Source organism: Cnephaeus nilssonii (genome assembly GCF_951640355.1).
Source record: "Cnephaeus nilssonii genome assembly, chromosome: 13".
Classification (NCBI taxonomy): domain Eukaryota; kingdom Metazoa; phylum Chordata; class Mammalia; order Chiroptera; family Vespertilionidae; genus Cnephaeus; species Cnephaeus nilssonii.
The window spans coordinates 40,304,882-40,321,047 of record NC_137084.1 but is presented as its reverse complement, the minus strand read 5'-3'; the positions used below and the strand labels follow the sequence as shown (position 1 = coordinate 40,321,047).

Genomic DNA, 16,166 nt, shown 5'->3' with positions numbered 1-16,166 from the left:
GTCTGTTCTACTCACTCCACTCCGTTTGTAAAGGAGGTCCCTGTTTTACAAGTGTTACAAGTGTGCGAAAGCCCAAGCTCCTAGTATGGGGCATCAGATAGAATGGAGTCTTGGGGACATGGCCGGGGTAATATTGAACCTGATTCTTTCAGGCCCCTTCTGCAACCACCGAGGGGCTGTCTGTGGCCTTCCTGACACAGCCTCAGCTGCTGGCCAGTCTGAAGACAGCAGGCTAATGATTGGTCTGCTGCCTGCCTCTGAGGCCGCCTTTTCTCCTGTGTCCTGAGCTTCAGTCTCAGGGCTCTATCTACTTGCACTTCCCTGAAGAGACCTGCTTGCTCTCACTTCAGTAGTTCATTGACCCTGACTGGTGTCCTCACCAGCCTCAGAGCTCTTAGACACACCTTTGCATTGATTGTTACCTCTGCTGCTTACTGTTTTTCTTTGTTCAGAGCTCATTAATAGGGTTGACTATTGATTGCCCAGAAGGAGACCAAAGATTCAATGGTCCTGCTAAGAAGTTTAATATAAATATATACCTATATATATTAAAATATAAAAATTTAAAAAAAAGAAGTTTGCTCCGACACTGATCATGTATCATCCTAAGGTCATTAGGGAAAAATTTGCACACCATTGACATGTCACATATTTTCTGACACATACCCATTCTATTCTATACTCCCACTTTTCAGAAGTCACTGTTACTGCTTTCCTGGGAATCTATGCCTACCCTGGAGAGGGTCCATTTCTGCCCACATATTGTCTCCCAGGGTCAAGAACAATGCCTAATACAAGAGATAAAATAGATGTACTTACTTATTTTTTAAAAAATTTAATTCATATGAATGAAAGCAGGCTGCTGCTGAGAAAAAGTGCATTGGATATCCATTCAACATGCAAAACATGTTAAATACATATAAGAGCTTACATTCTAGTTGGAGAGAGATCATAACAAATTATAAATAATTGATGTGATATATAAGAAGGTGACTAGCCCTGGCTGGTGTGGCTCAGTTGATTGGAGCATTGTCCCGTACAACAAAAGGTCTAGGGTTCTATTCCCAGGGTACATACCTGAGTTGCGGGGTTTATGCCCACGTGGGGTGCGTACAGGAGGCAACTGATGTCTTTGTCTCTCTCTCTCTCTCTCTCTCTCTCTCTCTCTCTCTCTCTCTCCCTCTCTCTCTCTCTCTTCTCTCTCTCTCTCTGAACAAATCCTCAGGTGATGATTTAAATAAAAAAAAGGAGGAGTTGATGTCAAAGCAGCTGCCACCAGAATGACTATGATTATGGGCTAATGTTTTTAAAACGTTGAATTAGGGTGAGTGACATGCTGAACACTTTGCTAGAGCTCTTGGGGAGAAGGGTCATTAATGTGGAGGAGATTTAGCCTTGGACTCTAAGGGGTGGCTGAATTAGAGACTCTGAGCCTAGATGAATGGGGAGGGGCAGTTGCAGTGTTTCTGAGTTCACCTGGTCTCTGGATGCCAAAAACAGGTCCTACTTTCCCCATTGGCAGTTCATGATCCAGGACACCAAGAGAAGTATCTAGGATATTGTCTGAAAACTTCAAAGGAAATCCTTTCTGCACTTTACTTCCAGGAGACACTTTCATTTTATTATCTAACCTGCAGAAAGGCATAGATTTTGCCTTATTATAAGTCCAGATGTGAAGAGAATACTCAATTGTGGGATTCTCAGATGTCTGACACTTAGGGTAACCAGCTGACCTGACAGTTCCATCAGGCAGATGCAACTTGTGTTCCTTCCCTAACTCCCTGACTGCTGCTCAGCTCTTGGGTCACTCTTAAACATTGGTGGAGTCACTGCCCACCCATGTGTGGGGCTCTGCCTTCTCTGTACCTTTCTCTTTCTATGATCATTAAGATGGCAGGTGTTTTGACATCAACTCCTTTTAGTCCCACTCTGATGTGAGGTCCACAACCCCGTGGGAGAAAGCATGCTCTGTTCCTCTCTTCTCCATAGGTTCTTGGTGTTTTTCAGCATCGGTTGGATATTGAAAAGAATAAAAGATAACAGAGAAGTGCACACCTGTGGTTGGCTCAGATATTCCATTGTAAGCATGGGTAGAAATTATCATGTTACATAAACCCCTGTTTTTGTTAGTCACCAGAGCCTGATCTAATCAATTGCCACCCCAGAAAGGGGCTAATAGAATATGGACTTTAGACAACTTTTAGTATCTGTACCATTGGCTGAATTGCTCCTTTCAACCCCTATTCATGGAAGTCTTATTCCTCATCAGGTTCAGTTCATGAATCATTAAAGAAGTGGGCAGATTCCTAGGCCTACAGGTATATCTATACAGCTTTCATTATATCCCCATCCTTTCTTTTTAGAGCAAGGGGAAGGGAAGATTTATAGTTTGTTACACATCTCAGATCTTTCACTATCAAATTCTTTCAATTATATTAATAACCTAATGCTGCTGTAACAAATTACCACAAATTAGATGGGTTAAAACATCAGGGATTTATTCTTTCGCAGTTCAGGACGACAAATGTGCAAAGTCAAAGTAGTGGTAGAGTTGGAGCCTCAGGAGAATCTGTCCCCCCTCTCTCCCTTAGTTTCTGGTGGTTTCCAGCCATCTCAACAGTCCCTGCCTTGATGGCCTTCTTTGCCACCATTGTTACATGGCCTTCTTTTTTATATATCTGTGTACCCTTTCTTCTTATATTAACTCTGGTCATTGGATTTAGAACCTACCCTCTTCCAGTATGACCTCATCTTAACTTGATTACATCTGCAAAAACCTCAATGCAAAATAAGGCTACATGCACACAGGCAAAATATTTGTGTGAGGGACACAATTTCAATCCATTAGAAGACATATCAAGACATTCATAGCCACTGAGGTCTTCTCCCCTCACCTTACAGCTCCTTGTCCATATTTAGCCCAGGCTTTAAGAGTCAGTGTCACCATGCTACTGCTGATGGACCACCGCTATACTTCCAGGTTTGGCCATTCCTACTCATGTGACAACAGGACATAAACCAGCCAGGTTTACTTAGCTTAGCAAAGGCATATAAGATAGGAGACATAGCATGTTGGCATGACTGCCCCAGGTGAGCTCTAATGAGAGTTTGTATGGAGATCTAGGAAGTACTTTATACCTCCCATGACAGGTCTTTTGTAAACAAGAGACTGTCACTTTTATATCATTTAGGAAGTGTCACATTTCTAGACCCTTAGGCTCCTGTATTGCAAAAGGCCTAGCAGCTCTCTGCACACCAGCCACAGTGGTGTTCTAAAATTAGAAGATGCTGTGTCCTCCATCAATAGGGCATTCTTCTCCCTAAAATATTTTTCCTATTTACCATTCCATATTCCCTTCTCATCTTTTATCTTTCAGCCTAATCCTTACTTATTCAAAGGGGATTTTTTGATGATCTCCTATTTAATTTCCCCAAAACGTGTAATTCTGTGCGGTGGTGTTTATCATACCTACCAGACCTCTGAAAGAGGACCCTGAAGACATTCTATTCACTCCAATTCACTTACTAAATTGAATAATCTTTGTAAGTCACTTGATTCCATGTACAGATCAGAAAAAAAGAGAGTATTCTTATTTTTTAAGGATTTTTACATGAGGAATAAATAGGTCAAAGTGATGTGTAATTGTAACTGGTTAATAATTGTTAGTAATAAGATTACTTCCCTATAGTGGTCCTTGCTGTTTCTATCAGTGTCGCTGGGGAGTAAATATCAGAGGGCTTTGTGTGGGACAGACTGGAAACCATTTCTATGGTCCCAAAGCTCACCTATCATGAGCTGCTAATTAAAGGAAAGAAAAGATAAAGATTTTTTAAAAAGTCTAATCGCCTATGGCAATGGTTGGCAAACTGCGGCTCGCGAGCCACATGCAGCTCTTTGGCCCCTTGAGTGTGGCTCTTCCACAAAATACCACGGCCTGGGCGAGTCTATTTTGAAGAAGTGGCGTTAGAAGAAGTTTAAGTTTAAAAAATTTGGCTCTCAAAAGAAATTTCAATCGTTGTACTGTTGATATTTGGTTCTGTTGACTAATGAGTTTGCCAACCACTGGCCTATGGAGAAATGAGGTTCTTTATATATTTATCTAGTATTGTGTTCCCAGACAAGTGCCTGGTCCATGTGTGGATTACACTTTAGGAGTAGGATATTTAAGGAAGGATATCATACATTATATAGTGGTAATAAGAAAAAGATGTCAAATAATACACCAAATGATGCTTTGTTGGTTGTGCTGTAGAAAAGTTAGTCATACTAGACATGCAAGAAGAAAGTTCAGTGAAATGTAAGAGGAAGTCACACAAATGTCAAGGGAGGATCATTCCAGGCTGAAAGAAAAGCAAAAGCTCTGAGGCATTGGTGGCTTATCCAAGTCACTGGATTCATTTTTCCCCTCTCTTTTGTTATGTCTTTCAGTTTTTCAGCCTTGACCAATCTTTAAAGTGTGCACAGTTAGCATCCCTTTTATTTGTGCCATTCTTATGCCATATCCTTTCAATCTGCCCACCCATCTAGGAATCTTTAAGCAAGAAGAGCCTCAGGAAGAAACCAGGGGAGTAGCTGCCATGGCTTTAAAATTCCTGGTGAACATGAAGGAGAAGGTGACTTGTGCCATCTGCCTGGAACTTTTGACAGAACCCCTGAGTCTACACTGTGGCCACAGCTTCTGCCAAGCCTGCGTCACTGACAACAAGGAGTCAGAGATCGGCCCAGGAGGGGAAAGCAGCTGTCCTGTGTGTGGTGTCAAATACTCATTTGGAAACCTATGGTTTAATCAGCATCTAGCCAACATAGTAGAGAGAGTCAAAGAGGTCAAGTTAAGCCCAGAGGAAGGGCAGACGAATGATCTCTGTTTGAGCCATGGAGAGAGACTCCGACTCTTTTGTAAAGAGGATAGGAAGGCTATTTGTCAGCTTTGTGAATGGTCCCGGGAGCACTGTGGTCATCAGATAGTCCTCATGGAGGAGGTAATCAAGGAATGCCAGGTAAGGCCCAGGATGGAGGGAGATGAGGTGAAAGATAGTACTCCGGTGGGAAATCTCACCTTTCCATCCTACTTTACTCACCACAGCATCTTAGTACTGACTCCTGCAATTTCCTTCCATGTGTCACTTACCCTATGCTTGGCTTCCCAATCCTGAGGGACATCACTATGTATTCCTTCCATTTACATAAAGTATGAGTCTAAGTACAGACTTTGGCCAACAGTGAAAGGTTTTCCTCTTTTCTCCTTCATCGTGTGGATGGAGAATTTCTTTCACAAGTTTAGCTCTCATTACTCCTCCCAGCAGGACGGTTGCTATTAACATTGGGGATGGGATGTGGAAAGAGTTTTAATAAGAGAATAGGACTTTCCTTGGCCATAACAGAATCAATATTTACTCTAAAAAGAAAGAAAATCAGGCTACTCTTGGTGAGGAGGTAGTCACTTTCATTACCCAGGAATAAAGAAAACATTCACCTCCTCAGATTTTCTCCCAGGTCATAGATTATAATCACCAGATTCTAATCAGTAAACCAGTCTCTTCTGAGATCAGCCTTATTTATTCCTCATTTATTCTCTTTCCAGGTGCTAAGAAAGACCATGGCTTGACTCTGGTATGATTCCTCTCTCTCACAGGACAAGCTCCAGGCAGCTCTGGGCAGGCTGAGGAAGGAGCATCAGGAAGCTGAGAAGTTGGGTACTGACATCAGAGAAGAGAGAACTTCCTGGAAGGTAGGAGGAGACTCTTCCTGGGTAATTTCTGACATAGGAATCTTGGCAGGAACTTCCACGCCAATCACAAGGAAGCCCGTTTCTCTTCATTCCCTGACATTGAATGAGTCCAGAAGCCATTTGGTTAGTTCTCTTCCTTGTCCTGTCTCTGTTGGAGGTGGGGGCAGGAGAGTAGATGTTACAACTAAATATATTACAATTACAAATTGTACACACAGGCATTTGGAATTGAGAGCAAAAACAGTCTTAATGGTGAGGAAGGCTGAAGAATTCTGTCTTCCATTCCTGTTTTCCAGTGAGGCTCTGACACCTCCAGTGGAAGGAAGGCAAGATTCAAAGTTCAAATGTGAGAGTGTGGGAAGGCATGAATGTCCAGGACAGCTGTCTACAACCTAAACCTCGCTCCAGTTTTACATTTGTTCCAGGGTTGGACTAAATAAGAGAGTCTGAGGCCTTTTGGGTTTATACTGAAAAGGAAAAACAGCTTTCCCCAAAATTGCTCCCCTGTTTCTAATCCTTTCCTGGTTAGAACTCCCTGAAAACATTTTTTTTTTCCTGGCTCCTAATCCCTTCCACAATAGGCTCTCATTACTTCTCTCTCTTGTTTCACCTTGCAGAATCAGATACAGACTGAGAAACAAAGGATACAAACAGAATTTAATCAGCTTAGAAGCATCCTGGACAGTGAAGAGCAAAGAGAACTGCAGAAATTGGAGGAAGAGGAGACGAAGACCCTGAATGACTTAGCTGAGGCTGAGAATGAACTGGTTCAGCAGAGCCAGTTGCTGGAAGAACTCATCTCAGATCTGGAGCGTCGCAGTGAATGGTCAGCCATGGAGCTGCTGCAGGTAAAAAGGGGACCCAATCTGAGATTCTTAAAACACAGCCTAAATTGCCTTCTCTTCTGTGCCCTTGGATCTAATCCTGGTGTTGACACTAAAAGGTTCCTTTGACCTTATAGAGCGCCTGAGAATAAAGTCAACAGAGAGGGAAGAAAAGAGAATCATGAAACACAAAAAGGCCAGGATTTGCACTGTCAGATCCGTCTGTGACTAAAGTAATATCTCTCTGGACACATTTTTTTTTTTAAACTCTCTGCTAATACAGAGAACAAAACATTCCTTTGGTTGTAAACCTGGCCAGTGGCATTAAGAGTAAGGCCAAATACAAGGAGCCCCCAAAAATGTATACACACATTTTTTTTTTCTGATAGCTCAATTGATGTTTCTTTCTTATCAAATTTAACCCATTGAATAATTATTAATTATTCAAAGTATGTATACATTTTGAGGACACCCTATATATTGATACATATTGTTCAAAAACAAATCAATCCATAGTGGTAATGATGTGGAAATGCAGACAACCAAAATAAGTTAAGGATATAGAAATGACGAATTGGTAAGATGTTTTAGAGTTTGGGAAAGGGACTGAATGTGTATTTTAACCATTTTGACAAGAGGGCGTAAGAAAGAAAACAATACGGTTTGGTGAATAGAGATTCTGTTTTAGATATTCTGAGTTGTTGCTATGTTTCTTCTTTGCTGTGGAATGTATTATTCTGGATACATGATTAGACACAATAGACAATGTTGCTATGTTTCTTCTTTGCTGTGGAATGTATTATTCTGGATACATGATGAGACACAATAGACAATGATTGGAATCAACAGCACCTGTGTGTGAGTTAAAATTTAAAAAAAAAAACTGGAAGAAGTTTTCTATACATAACATCATGCATTCTGCTAATAAAGAAGAATTTTACTTCCTTTCCAATATAGATGCTTTTTACTTCTTTTCCTTGTCTAATAGTCTCTATTGGAACCTTTAGTACTATGTTAACACAAGTAGTGTCAACAGACATCCCATCTTATTCCTGATCTCAGGGGGGAAAGTACTCCGTTTTTCATTTTCATCATTCAGTATGATGTGTGCTCGCTGTGGGTTTTTCTTAGGTGCCTTTATTAGGCTGAGGAAGTCCCCTTCTATTCCTAGTTTATTGTTAGTACTGTTTTGTTTTTATCATGAAAGGCGTTGGATTTTGGCAAATGATTTTTTTTCTGTCTTTTGAAATAGCTATGTGTTTTTTATCTTTTGTTCTATTAATATGATGTTTTATATTGATTGCTTTTATGTTCAACCAATTTTGCATCTCTGGAATAAAATGTTGACCATGATATATAATCTTTTCTATTTTTCTGGATTCAATCTCCTACAAATAGTTAAAAGTTTCGATAGTCATAAAGGATATTGGCCTATAGTTTACCTTTCATGTGATGTCTTTGTCTGGTTTTAGCATCAGAATAATATTGGCCTCATAGAGCGAGTTAGGAAGTATTCCCTCCTCTTCTATTTTTTTGAGAACAATTTATGAATTATTTGTAATATTTCTTCTTTAAACTTTTAGTAGAATTTCCCAGTAATGCCATCTGGGATTGCATTTTTCTTTGCTGGAAATCCACTCCAATTTCTACATGTTTCATGTCTATTCAGATTTTTCAATCCAATCTCTACATGTTTCTGATCTATCAGATTTTCCAATCCAATCTCTACATATTTCAGGTCTATTCAGATTTTCTATATCTCCCTGAATCAGTATTGGTAGCTTCCATGTTTCTAAGAACTTGTCCATTTAACCTAGGTTATCTAACTTATTGGCATACAATAGTCCCTAACCTTTATAATATTTAATTTCTATAAAGTCATTAGTAATGTCTCCTTTTTAATTCCTTATTTTAGTAATTTTCCTCCTCTCTCTTTTTATTCTTGGAATGTCTAACTAAAGGTTTGTCAATTTTGTTAATATTTTCAAATAACTTTTTATATTTCTATCCTTTCTTTCATTAATCTTGCTCTAATATTTACGCTCCTTTGTTCATGTTTTCTTTCTTCTCCCTAGGACACAAGTGGAATCATGAAATGGTACGTATGGATGACCAGGAGTGGTGCATTTATAAAGAAAGGTTTGTAGTCATGAGAGTTATTTGGTCATCAACCAGAATGACAACTCTCCCAAAGCAAGAAAAGTTAGATGTAGTATTATTTTAAATTGCTGAGGATTTAACTGTCCCATATTTATTGAGAATGAACCAGATTCTATGGTAGTGAATCCAATGGTTGAAATTCACAATTAGAGCCAGTAAGGATAATAAGGATAAGGGACTTCTCTATCAGACTCTTATTACTACATTCAATTCACTCTCTGTCCTTGCTCTGGTTCCTGTATTTCATAGATGCTTGTCTTTATCATATGCAGGGCCTCATCGAGCTCTAAAATAGGTTATGGGGCAGCACCTATATTTACTTTGCTTAGCAGGAATAGAGGAGACCAGGCCATTCTACAAGGTTCTCTTTCGAATTCCAAAAACAGACTTTAGCCTTGTGATTTGTGGCTTTGACCCTTGTGCCAATAATTAATATATCTTATTCACACACTTTAAAAGCTTAAATAGGAAAATGTAGCCTTTGTGTCTTTTGTCGCCAATTCATCTGGCAGCTTCAAGTTCTTTACAAACACATGAGAGTCTAACCATTTTTGTTCAGTAGACAATTTTTCCTTTTCCAAGTGTTTTTAACTTTTCCCAGAATACCTGACATCTCAAATGTTATTTGTGGGCCACACCACTGGAGTTCAGGCTTTGGACTGGGGCACAGGCTCAAAGGGTCTCCAAAAGAAGACCTGTATCCCAGTCAGGATCTGCAGCCTCACCACTGATCTGCCTGGAAACCACATCTGGGGCCCCTTTATGGGAGACTCATTGTGATGTGGAAAATGACAAATATTACATACCATTTTAGAGGTAGCAAAGGCTTTTCTTACACATTATTTCATCTAATTCCTATTCTTTCCATGAGGTATCAAGGGAAAGGCTAATTATTATATTTTTTAGAAGAAGAAACTCTTACTTTGAGGTGAAGACCTTCCCAAGGTCACACAGAGGGTAACTGGAAAGTAGACATGAGCACATTTTTTCTGGCTCCAGTAGCAGGGGACTTCCTTCTCCCCTCCTCAGGCTTCTCAGAGAAGCAGGTTCAAGTGCATTAATGGTATGAAAGGAGAGGAAGAAAGTGGTATTAGAAGGACAAAAGGGTATGAGATGTAGGATCAACATTTTTTTTTTTTTGTCATCCCTAGGAGCGAGGTGTGGACATTGAAGAAGCCAAAAACTATTTCCAAAAAACTGAAGCATGGATTCCGTGCTCCAGATCTGAGTGGAATATTGCACATGTTTAAAGGTGTGGAGAGCCAGGGCAGGAGTGTGGATCTAAGATGTTTATGGTGTCAGGGACTAAACTGGAGTGTGGGTAAGGGGCTGATATAGTCTCATATGAGGATAGAAAGGAGGGTGTTCAGAGAAGAAGGGATGTTGCTGATGGAGATGTGGTTAAGGGAGAATGGCTAGATTCTGGTTCATTCTCTTAGCTTCACAGTCTTCTCCCCTTCCCCTATTCTAGAGACAAGCTATCAGTGTTTAATCATTTGCTTCTAATCAACATTCTTAAATCTTTTATCATTTCAGAGCTAACACGTGTCCAGTGCTACTGGGGTAAGAAGTTACTGGGTCTTTAAATCACTGTGTTCTGATCCCCTGTCAGAAGTTTGTGGTTTCAGTGAGATCTGATGATCTTAGCCCTAGGTGTTTCCCTCACTTCCCAATATGTATATATAATACACTAGTGGCCTGGTACACAAAATTTGTACATGGAGCGGGGGTTCCCTCAGCCCAGCCTGCACCCTCTCCAATTTGGGACCCCTTGGAGGATGTCCGGCTGCTGGTTTAGGCCCGATCTTTCTCGCAATCTGGGACCGCTGACTCCTAACTGCTCACCTGTCTGCCTGCTTGATTGCCCCTAACTGCCTCTGCATGCCTACCTGCCTGATCACCCCCAATGCCCTCCCTTGCTGGCCTGATATCACCCCCAACTGCCCTCCCCTGCTGGCCTGATCTTGCCCCCAACTGCCCTCCTCTGCCAGCCAAATTGGTTCTGATTGGTCGGTTGTTATGCCAGTCAGTGTCAAAAGCTCCGCCTCCCAGGCAGCCATTGGCTCCTTACAGTTGACCCAGATTTGGTTCTGATTGGTCAGTTTCTATGCCAGTCAGCATCTCTGGTCCTATCAATGGGGCCTGATCAGAAAGGCGGGGCTGATTAGTAGGTGGAGGCCTGAAGAGAAATGGCGGCCCGGCTGCTGGCCATACTGGGAGAGAAAGAGAGAGGCAAGTGCTGATCAAAAGCTGCCTCAGAGGCAATGGATCAGCCCCTGCTTCTCTCTTCAGGCCTCTCGCTGACCCTGATTCACAGCCCCCTCAGCAGTCGGTGCTAGGGCACTGCACCTACAGCGGAAGCAGACAGCACTGACTTCCGGTTTTTATATATTAGGATTATTCCAGAGCTTTACCCACTTGTCCAATCATCAATACAAGTTATTCCTAGTCACCTTCCAAGTTCCCTCACCAAGTCACCAGATAAACCAAATCCTGTATCTATAACTAATCTTATCTTTTTATTTTTCTCTGCAGTGGACATGACATTTAATCCATTCAACTTAAATTTGAATCTCACCCTTTCAGAGGATCACAGACAGTTGGCATCTGTGCCAATTTGGCCTATAAAGTATTATAATTATGGTGTCTTGGGCTCCCAATATTTCTCATCAGGAAAACACTACTGGGAAATAGATGTGTCCAAGAAGACTGCCTGGATCCTAGGGATATACTATAGAAAACGTTCCTGTAATAAAAAGTTTGGTGTTAGACGAGACACAATTTATCAAAAGGCTTACTCCAGATTTAGACCTGAAAATGGCTACTGGGTTGTAGGGTTACAGAATGAATCTGAGTACAATGCCTTTGAAGACTCTTACACCTCTGATCCCAAGGTCTTGACTCTTTCCATGGCTGTTCCTCCCCGCCGAGTTGGGGTTTTCCTAGACTATGAAGCAAGGACTGTCTCATTTTTTAATGTCACAAACCATGGGTCACTCATCTACAAGTTCTCTAAATGTCACTTTTCCCAGACTGTTTATCCCTATTTCAATCCTTGGAACTGCCTAGCTCCTTTGACTCTGTGCCCACCAAGCTCCTGAATGTTCTTCCCTCATCCATTTCTGTGTAGCGACTTGTCCTGGGGCTCATCTCCTGCACCAGGGCTGATATCTACATTCAAACCTTCTCTTCCTTGTTGTCTCTCTTCTTTAGAACTTTTACTAGTTCTTGGGATTTGCAACTCTTTCTGGATTAAGTTAGAAGAGAATCTTATTTACCCAGTTACCCTTTTCTGTATTCTCAGCGACATAGATCTTATACCTCTTAAAGACAGAGCAATATTGGTGTAACATCTCTGCCCTGATATTTCTCCATATTTTCCTTTATCACTGATTTTGAGAGCTATGGAAAAAGCTGTCTGCAACCATGCATGACCTTAGGATAACCCATAATCACCCCACCCACCAACAACAACAACTAAGGAGTATTTGAGAGCATGTCTGTTTGTTTCCTAACACACAGCAGTGTCATCAGACAGTTGAGGAGAAAAACAAATGTCATAATGTACCCAGAGTAAAAATTTTATGTTCAGAGTGTTTTATTTTAAATATCTTCTCTGACATGGTGTGTAACAAAGAATACATTTTTTTAAATAAAACATAAATTGTGATTTTTAAACTGTACCCAACTCTTTAAGATTGTTGTATGAAACTGTCACTCAATATAAAGTACCTATTTAAGGGTCATGCATGATTTAATAAATATTTTCTCTCATGATCACAAAAATGTATAAGCTGTGTCAGTGTCCTGTGCAATGGAAGTGTTCCTTTCAGAGGAACAGAGAATGATTCTACTGAAGCTCATTTGTCAAGTGCCCAGAATCTACTTGTCAAGATCACTCCAGTCCCAGTCTTAGAACTTTTATACACAGGCTGTGACTTTTTGTTGTTGTTGTTGTTAATCCTCACCAGAGGATATTTTTTAAAATTGATTTTTAGAGAGTGGAAGGGAGATAGGGAGAAAAAGAGAGAGATAAAAACATCCAGGTGAGAGAGACATATTGATTGGTTGCCTCCCATGTGTGCCCAGAGGGATAAAATCTGCAATCCAAGTATCCAAGTAAGTGCCCTTGACTGGAAATCAAATTAGCCACCCATTGGTGCTCAGGCTGGAGCTCTAGCCACTGAGAACATTGACCGTGGCAAGGCTGGTACTATTTTATGACCCTTTATTGGAAATTTAAAAAAACTACAAAAATTGAGTTTCCAAATCTATCCAGCAGAGGAACCCATGTCTAGGGACAGCCTTTTGGTATTCTGGGCTTTTCCTGTGCTAAAACATCTGAGCATAGCACCCTATATACCATCCAATTCACTTCTATTTTTTCTTTTATAATCAGTTTCAAATTATGAGGAATAGACTCACTGAGGATAGTAAAGGAACAAACTTTCTTTAGAGAAACATCCTATATAATAAAACCCTAATATGTAAATTGACCAAACAGTGGAACGACCAGCAGAACATCCTGGTTGCTGTGATGCACACTGACCACCAGGAGGTAGAGGATCAACACAGGAGCTACCCTCAGTTGGGGGTAGCTCCTGCATTAAGCCTCTGGACCCCGAGAGGGAAGTGACTGGCGGCAGTGATGGGGGGTGGGGGAGAAGAGCCAGCCAAGGTGGGTGCCACTGCCCCCCCCATCTCCCCACCCACCGATCACCCCACAGATATCCCTGATCACTGGCCAGGCCTAGGGACTCTACCCTATATATTGGGAACAGTTCTTAGATTTAAAAATTAAAACCTGGCAGGGCTACTCTAACCCTAAAAAAACAGGATGATGCAGTGATAACATGCATGGACTCTGGCTTGCACATATTGTGGTTAGCCCTGATTCTGACACTTATAACTGTGTGACAAAGCCAATTATTTAACTTCTCTCTGCTTCAGTTTTTCCACCCATAAGATGGGGAAAATGGTACTACTGCCTCAGAAGGATCATATTATGTACTACTTTTTATAATCAGGGCAAAAAAAATGTAGCTGGCCATACAACAGCAAGATGCCTTTCACCTGTATGAAAAGTATGGTCACTGGTGCATGCAGTGTCCCAGATTACGAGAGGGATGTTCAACTGCCAGTTTAGGCCTGACATCCTTCAAGGGGTCCCAGATTGCGAGAGGATACAGGCCGGGCTGAGGGACTTCCTCACCTCCCATGCATGAATTTTGTGCACTATGCCTCTTGTACATTATAAATTAGGGCAGCTAATGCACAGAATTCAAGTCAAGACATAAAGAGGGAATAACATCTCAGTAGAATGAAAAAGAGAGTACTTGGCTTGGGAAAGGTATGTACATGCACTTATACTTACACACACACACACACACACACACACACACACACACATATAATTATATAGAGAGAGGGTGCATATCTTTATCCCAGTTAATTTTCAAAAGTATCATAAAATAAATTCTTATCAATGGAGAGAGCGTCAGCCTGTGAATTGAAGGGTTCCAGGTTCGATTCCACCCAAGGGCACATGCCTGGGTTGCGGGCTCGATTCCCAGTAGGGGGTTTGCAGGAGGCAGCAAATCAATGATTCTCATCATTGATGTTTCTCTTTCCCTCTCCCTTTTTCTCTAAAATCAATAAAATATATTTTTTTAAAAAATAAATTCTTTATGGAGTTGAAGAAATTTATAAACTTATGAGGTATGTCCCAATGTTCCATGGCTAATGAGTGGAGGAGACAAGATTAGAACTGACTGGGTCTGTGTTTCTCCAGCTCAGGTGCCCTTTCTGTAGTTCACTTCCAAGGAAAACATAGCAGCCAAATTACCTAGGTTATGGGTAGCAGGGAAATCCCATGTGATGTTGATTTACACAAGGAACCTGAAGCATGATGGGAAAATGTTAGGTGCCAAGATATAGTGATGTGCTCAATCCTCATAGACATTAATTAAGCAGGAGCTGCTCATAGAAATGGTGAAAACCAAGTTGAATACTTAATGACCAGAGTGCGCTTGTAGGTGACATGTTGTAGAGAGTGACCATGGGACAGTTAAGAGCTTTGACTTTGAAATCAGGCAGAATTTCATAATCATACTGATGTTGCTACTTACTGGCCCATATTAGATTAAATTAAATCACATTCAGTTTCTCATCAGAAATAAAAATCCTACATAATAAAATGGTAATATGTAAATTACCATCACTCCGCTATGCCCACGATTGGGCCAGCAGGAGGTGCAGGGGGCAGGACTCAGGGTGGCCGGGGTAGCTGATTGGGCCAGCAGGACGCTGAGCTCGCGGCGCCACTGGCCGCGAGCTCAGCGTCTGTGCCATGGCTGCGCCGGAGGCTTTCGGAAGGCCTGGTGCACCGACGGACAGCCGGCCAGCTCCCCCGCAATCAAAAGCCAAAGCGGGGGAGCTGGCCGGCTGTCTGCTCCGGCACAAGGCCTTTCGAAAGCCTCCGCCGCGCAGGAGGCTTTCGAAAGGCCTGGTGCACCGGCGGACAGCCAGCCCGCTGGTGCACCAGGTGCATGATTAAATCATGCACTGGGCCTCTAGTACTAAGAATAACAGGATAAGAATGTTGTGGGAATGGAATGTTTGCACTAACTTTCTCATTTCCTAGCACATAAGCAGTATTCCAGATTGCTGTTGATTCATTTTATGTGGTTTCAAATAGTGAATGTTAGGAAAGAATATTAATCTACTTCAAATATTAGTACTTTAGTTGTGCTTTGAAATAGAAAACTTCATTAAGGAACCACATCCTTTTTAATCTCATCTTTTTGTAGGTTAAATATTCTGTTTTTAAAATTTTTCAAATATGTTTGATCTTATGGTTAGCTTTCTAGTATACAGTTTTAGGTTGTAATATATTTCCTCTAAACATTTTCTTTGGATTTGCTATTTAATAATCTGCTATCAATCTCATTGCCTTTATCTATTGGGTTAAAAACACTTAATATAATATTTAACATCTTAAATGCTTAATGCGCTGCATTTAACAGGTTTAAAGTTTCAGTTATGCAAGATGAATATGTTCTAGATAACATCATGCCTATAGGTAACTACACTGTATTGTGCAGTTAGTAATTATTTCTTTAGTTTAAAAGATAGTGTTATCTTTATTGTAGCCACCTACTCCTTTATTTTAAGTATTAGAGGCCCGGTGCACAAAATTTGTGCACGGACGGGGGTGTCCCTCAGCCTAGCCTGCACCCTCTCCAATCTGGGACCCCTCGAGGGATGTCCAACTGCCTGTCGGACATCCCTCTCATAATCCAGGACTGCTGGCTCCCAACTGCTCACCTGCCTACCTTCCTGATTGCCCATAACCACTTCTGCCTGCCAGCCTGATCACCCCCAACTTTCCCCCTCTGCCAGCCTGGTCACCCCTAACTGCCCTCCCCTGCAGGCTTGATTGGCCCCAACTGCC

At 41.4% G+C, this 16,166-nt stretch overlaps 1 protein-coding gene across 1 annotated transcript in view; it reads left to right on the top strand.

Annotated features, from left to right (window-relative positions):
* The window catches only part of LOC307110108 (uncharacterized protein), a 33,200-nt gene extending 20,718 nt beyond the window's left edge, over positions 1–12,482 (top strand). Inside the window, exons 11-17 of the mRNA XM_079789155.1 lie at positions 4,529–4,998; positions 5,634–5,729; positions 6,347–6,577; positions 8,629–8,651; positions 9,865–9,965; positions 10,250–10,276; positions 11,249–12,482. Of these exons, the coding sequence (XP_079645281.1) occupies positions 4,529–4,998; positions 5,634–5,729; positions 6,347–6,577; positions 8,629–8,651; positions 9,865–9,965; positions 10,250–10,276; positions 11,249–11,814 (1,514 nt within the window). The 3' untranslated portion in view covers positions 11,815–12,482. The remainder of the gene's footprint in view (positions 1–4,528; positions 4,999–5,633; positions 5,730–6,346; positions 6,578–8,628; positions 8,652–9,864; positions 9,966–10,249; positions 10,277–11,248) is intronic.
* Positions 12,483–16,166: the final 3,684 nt, after the last annotated feature.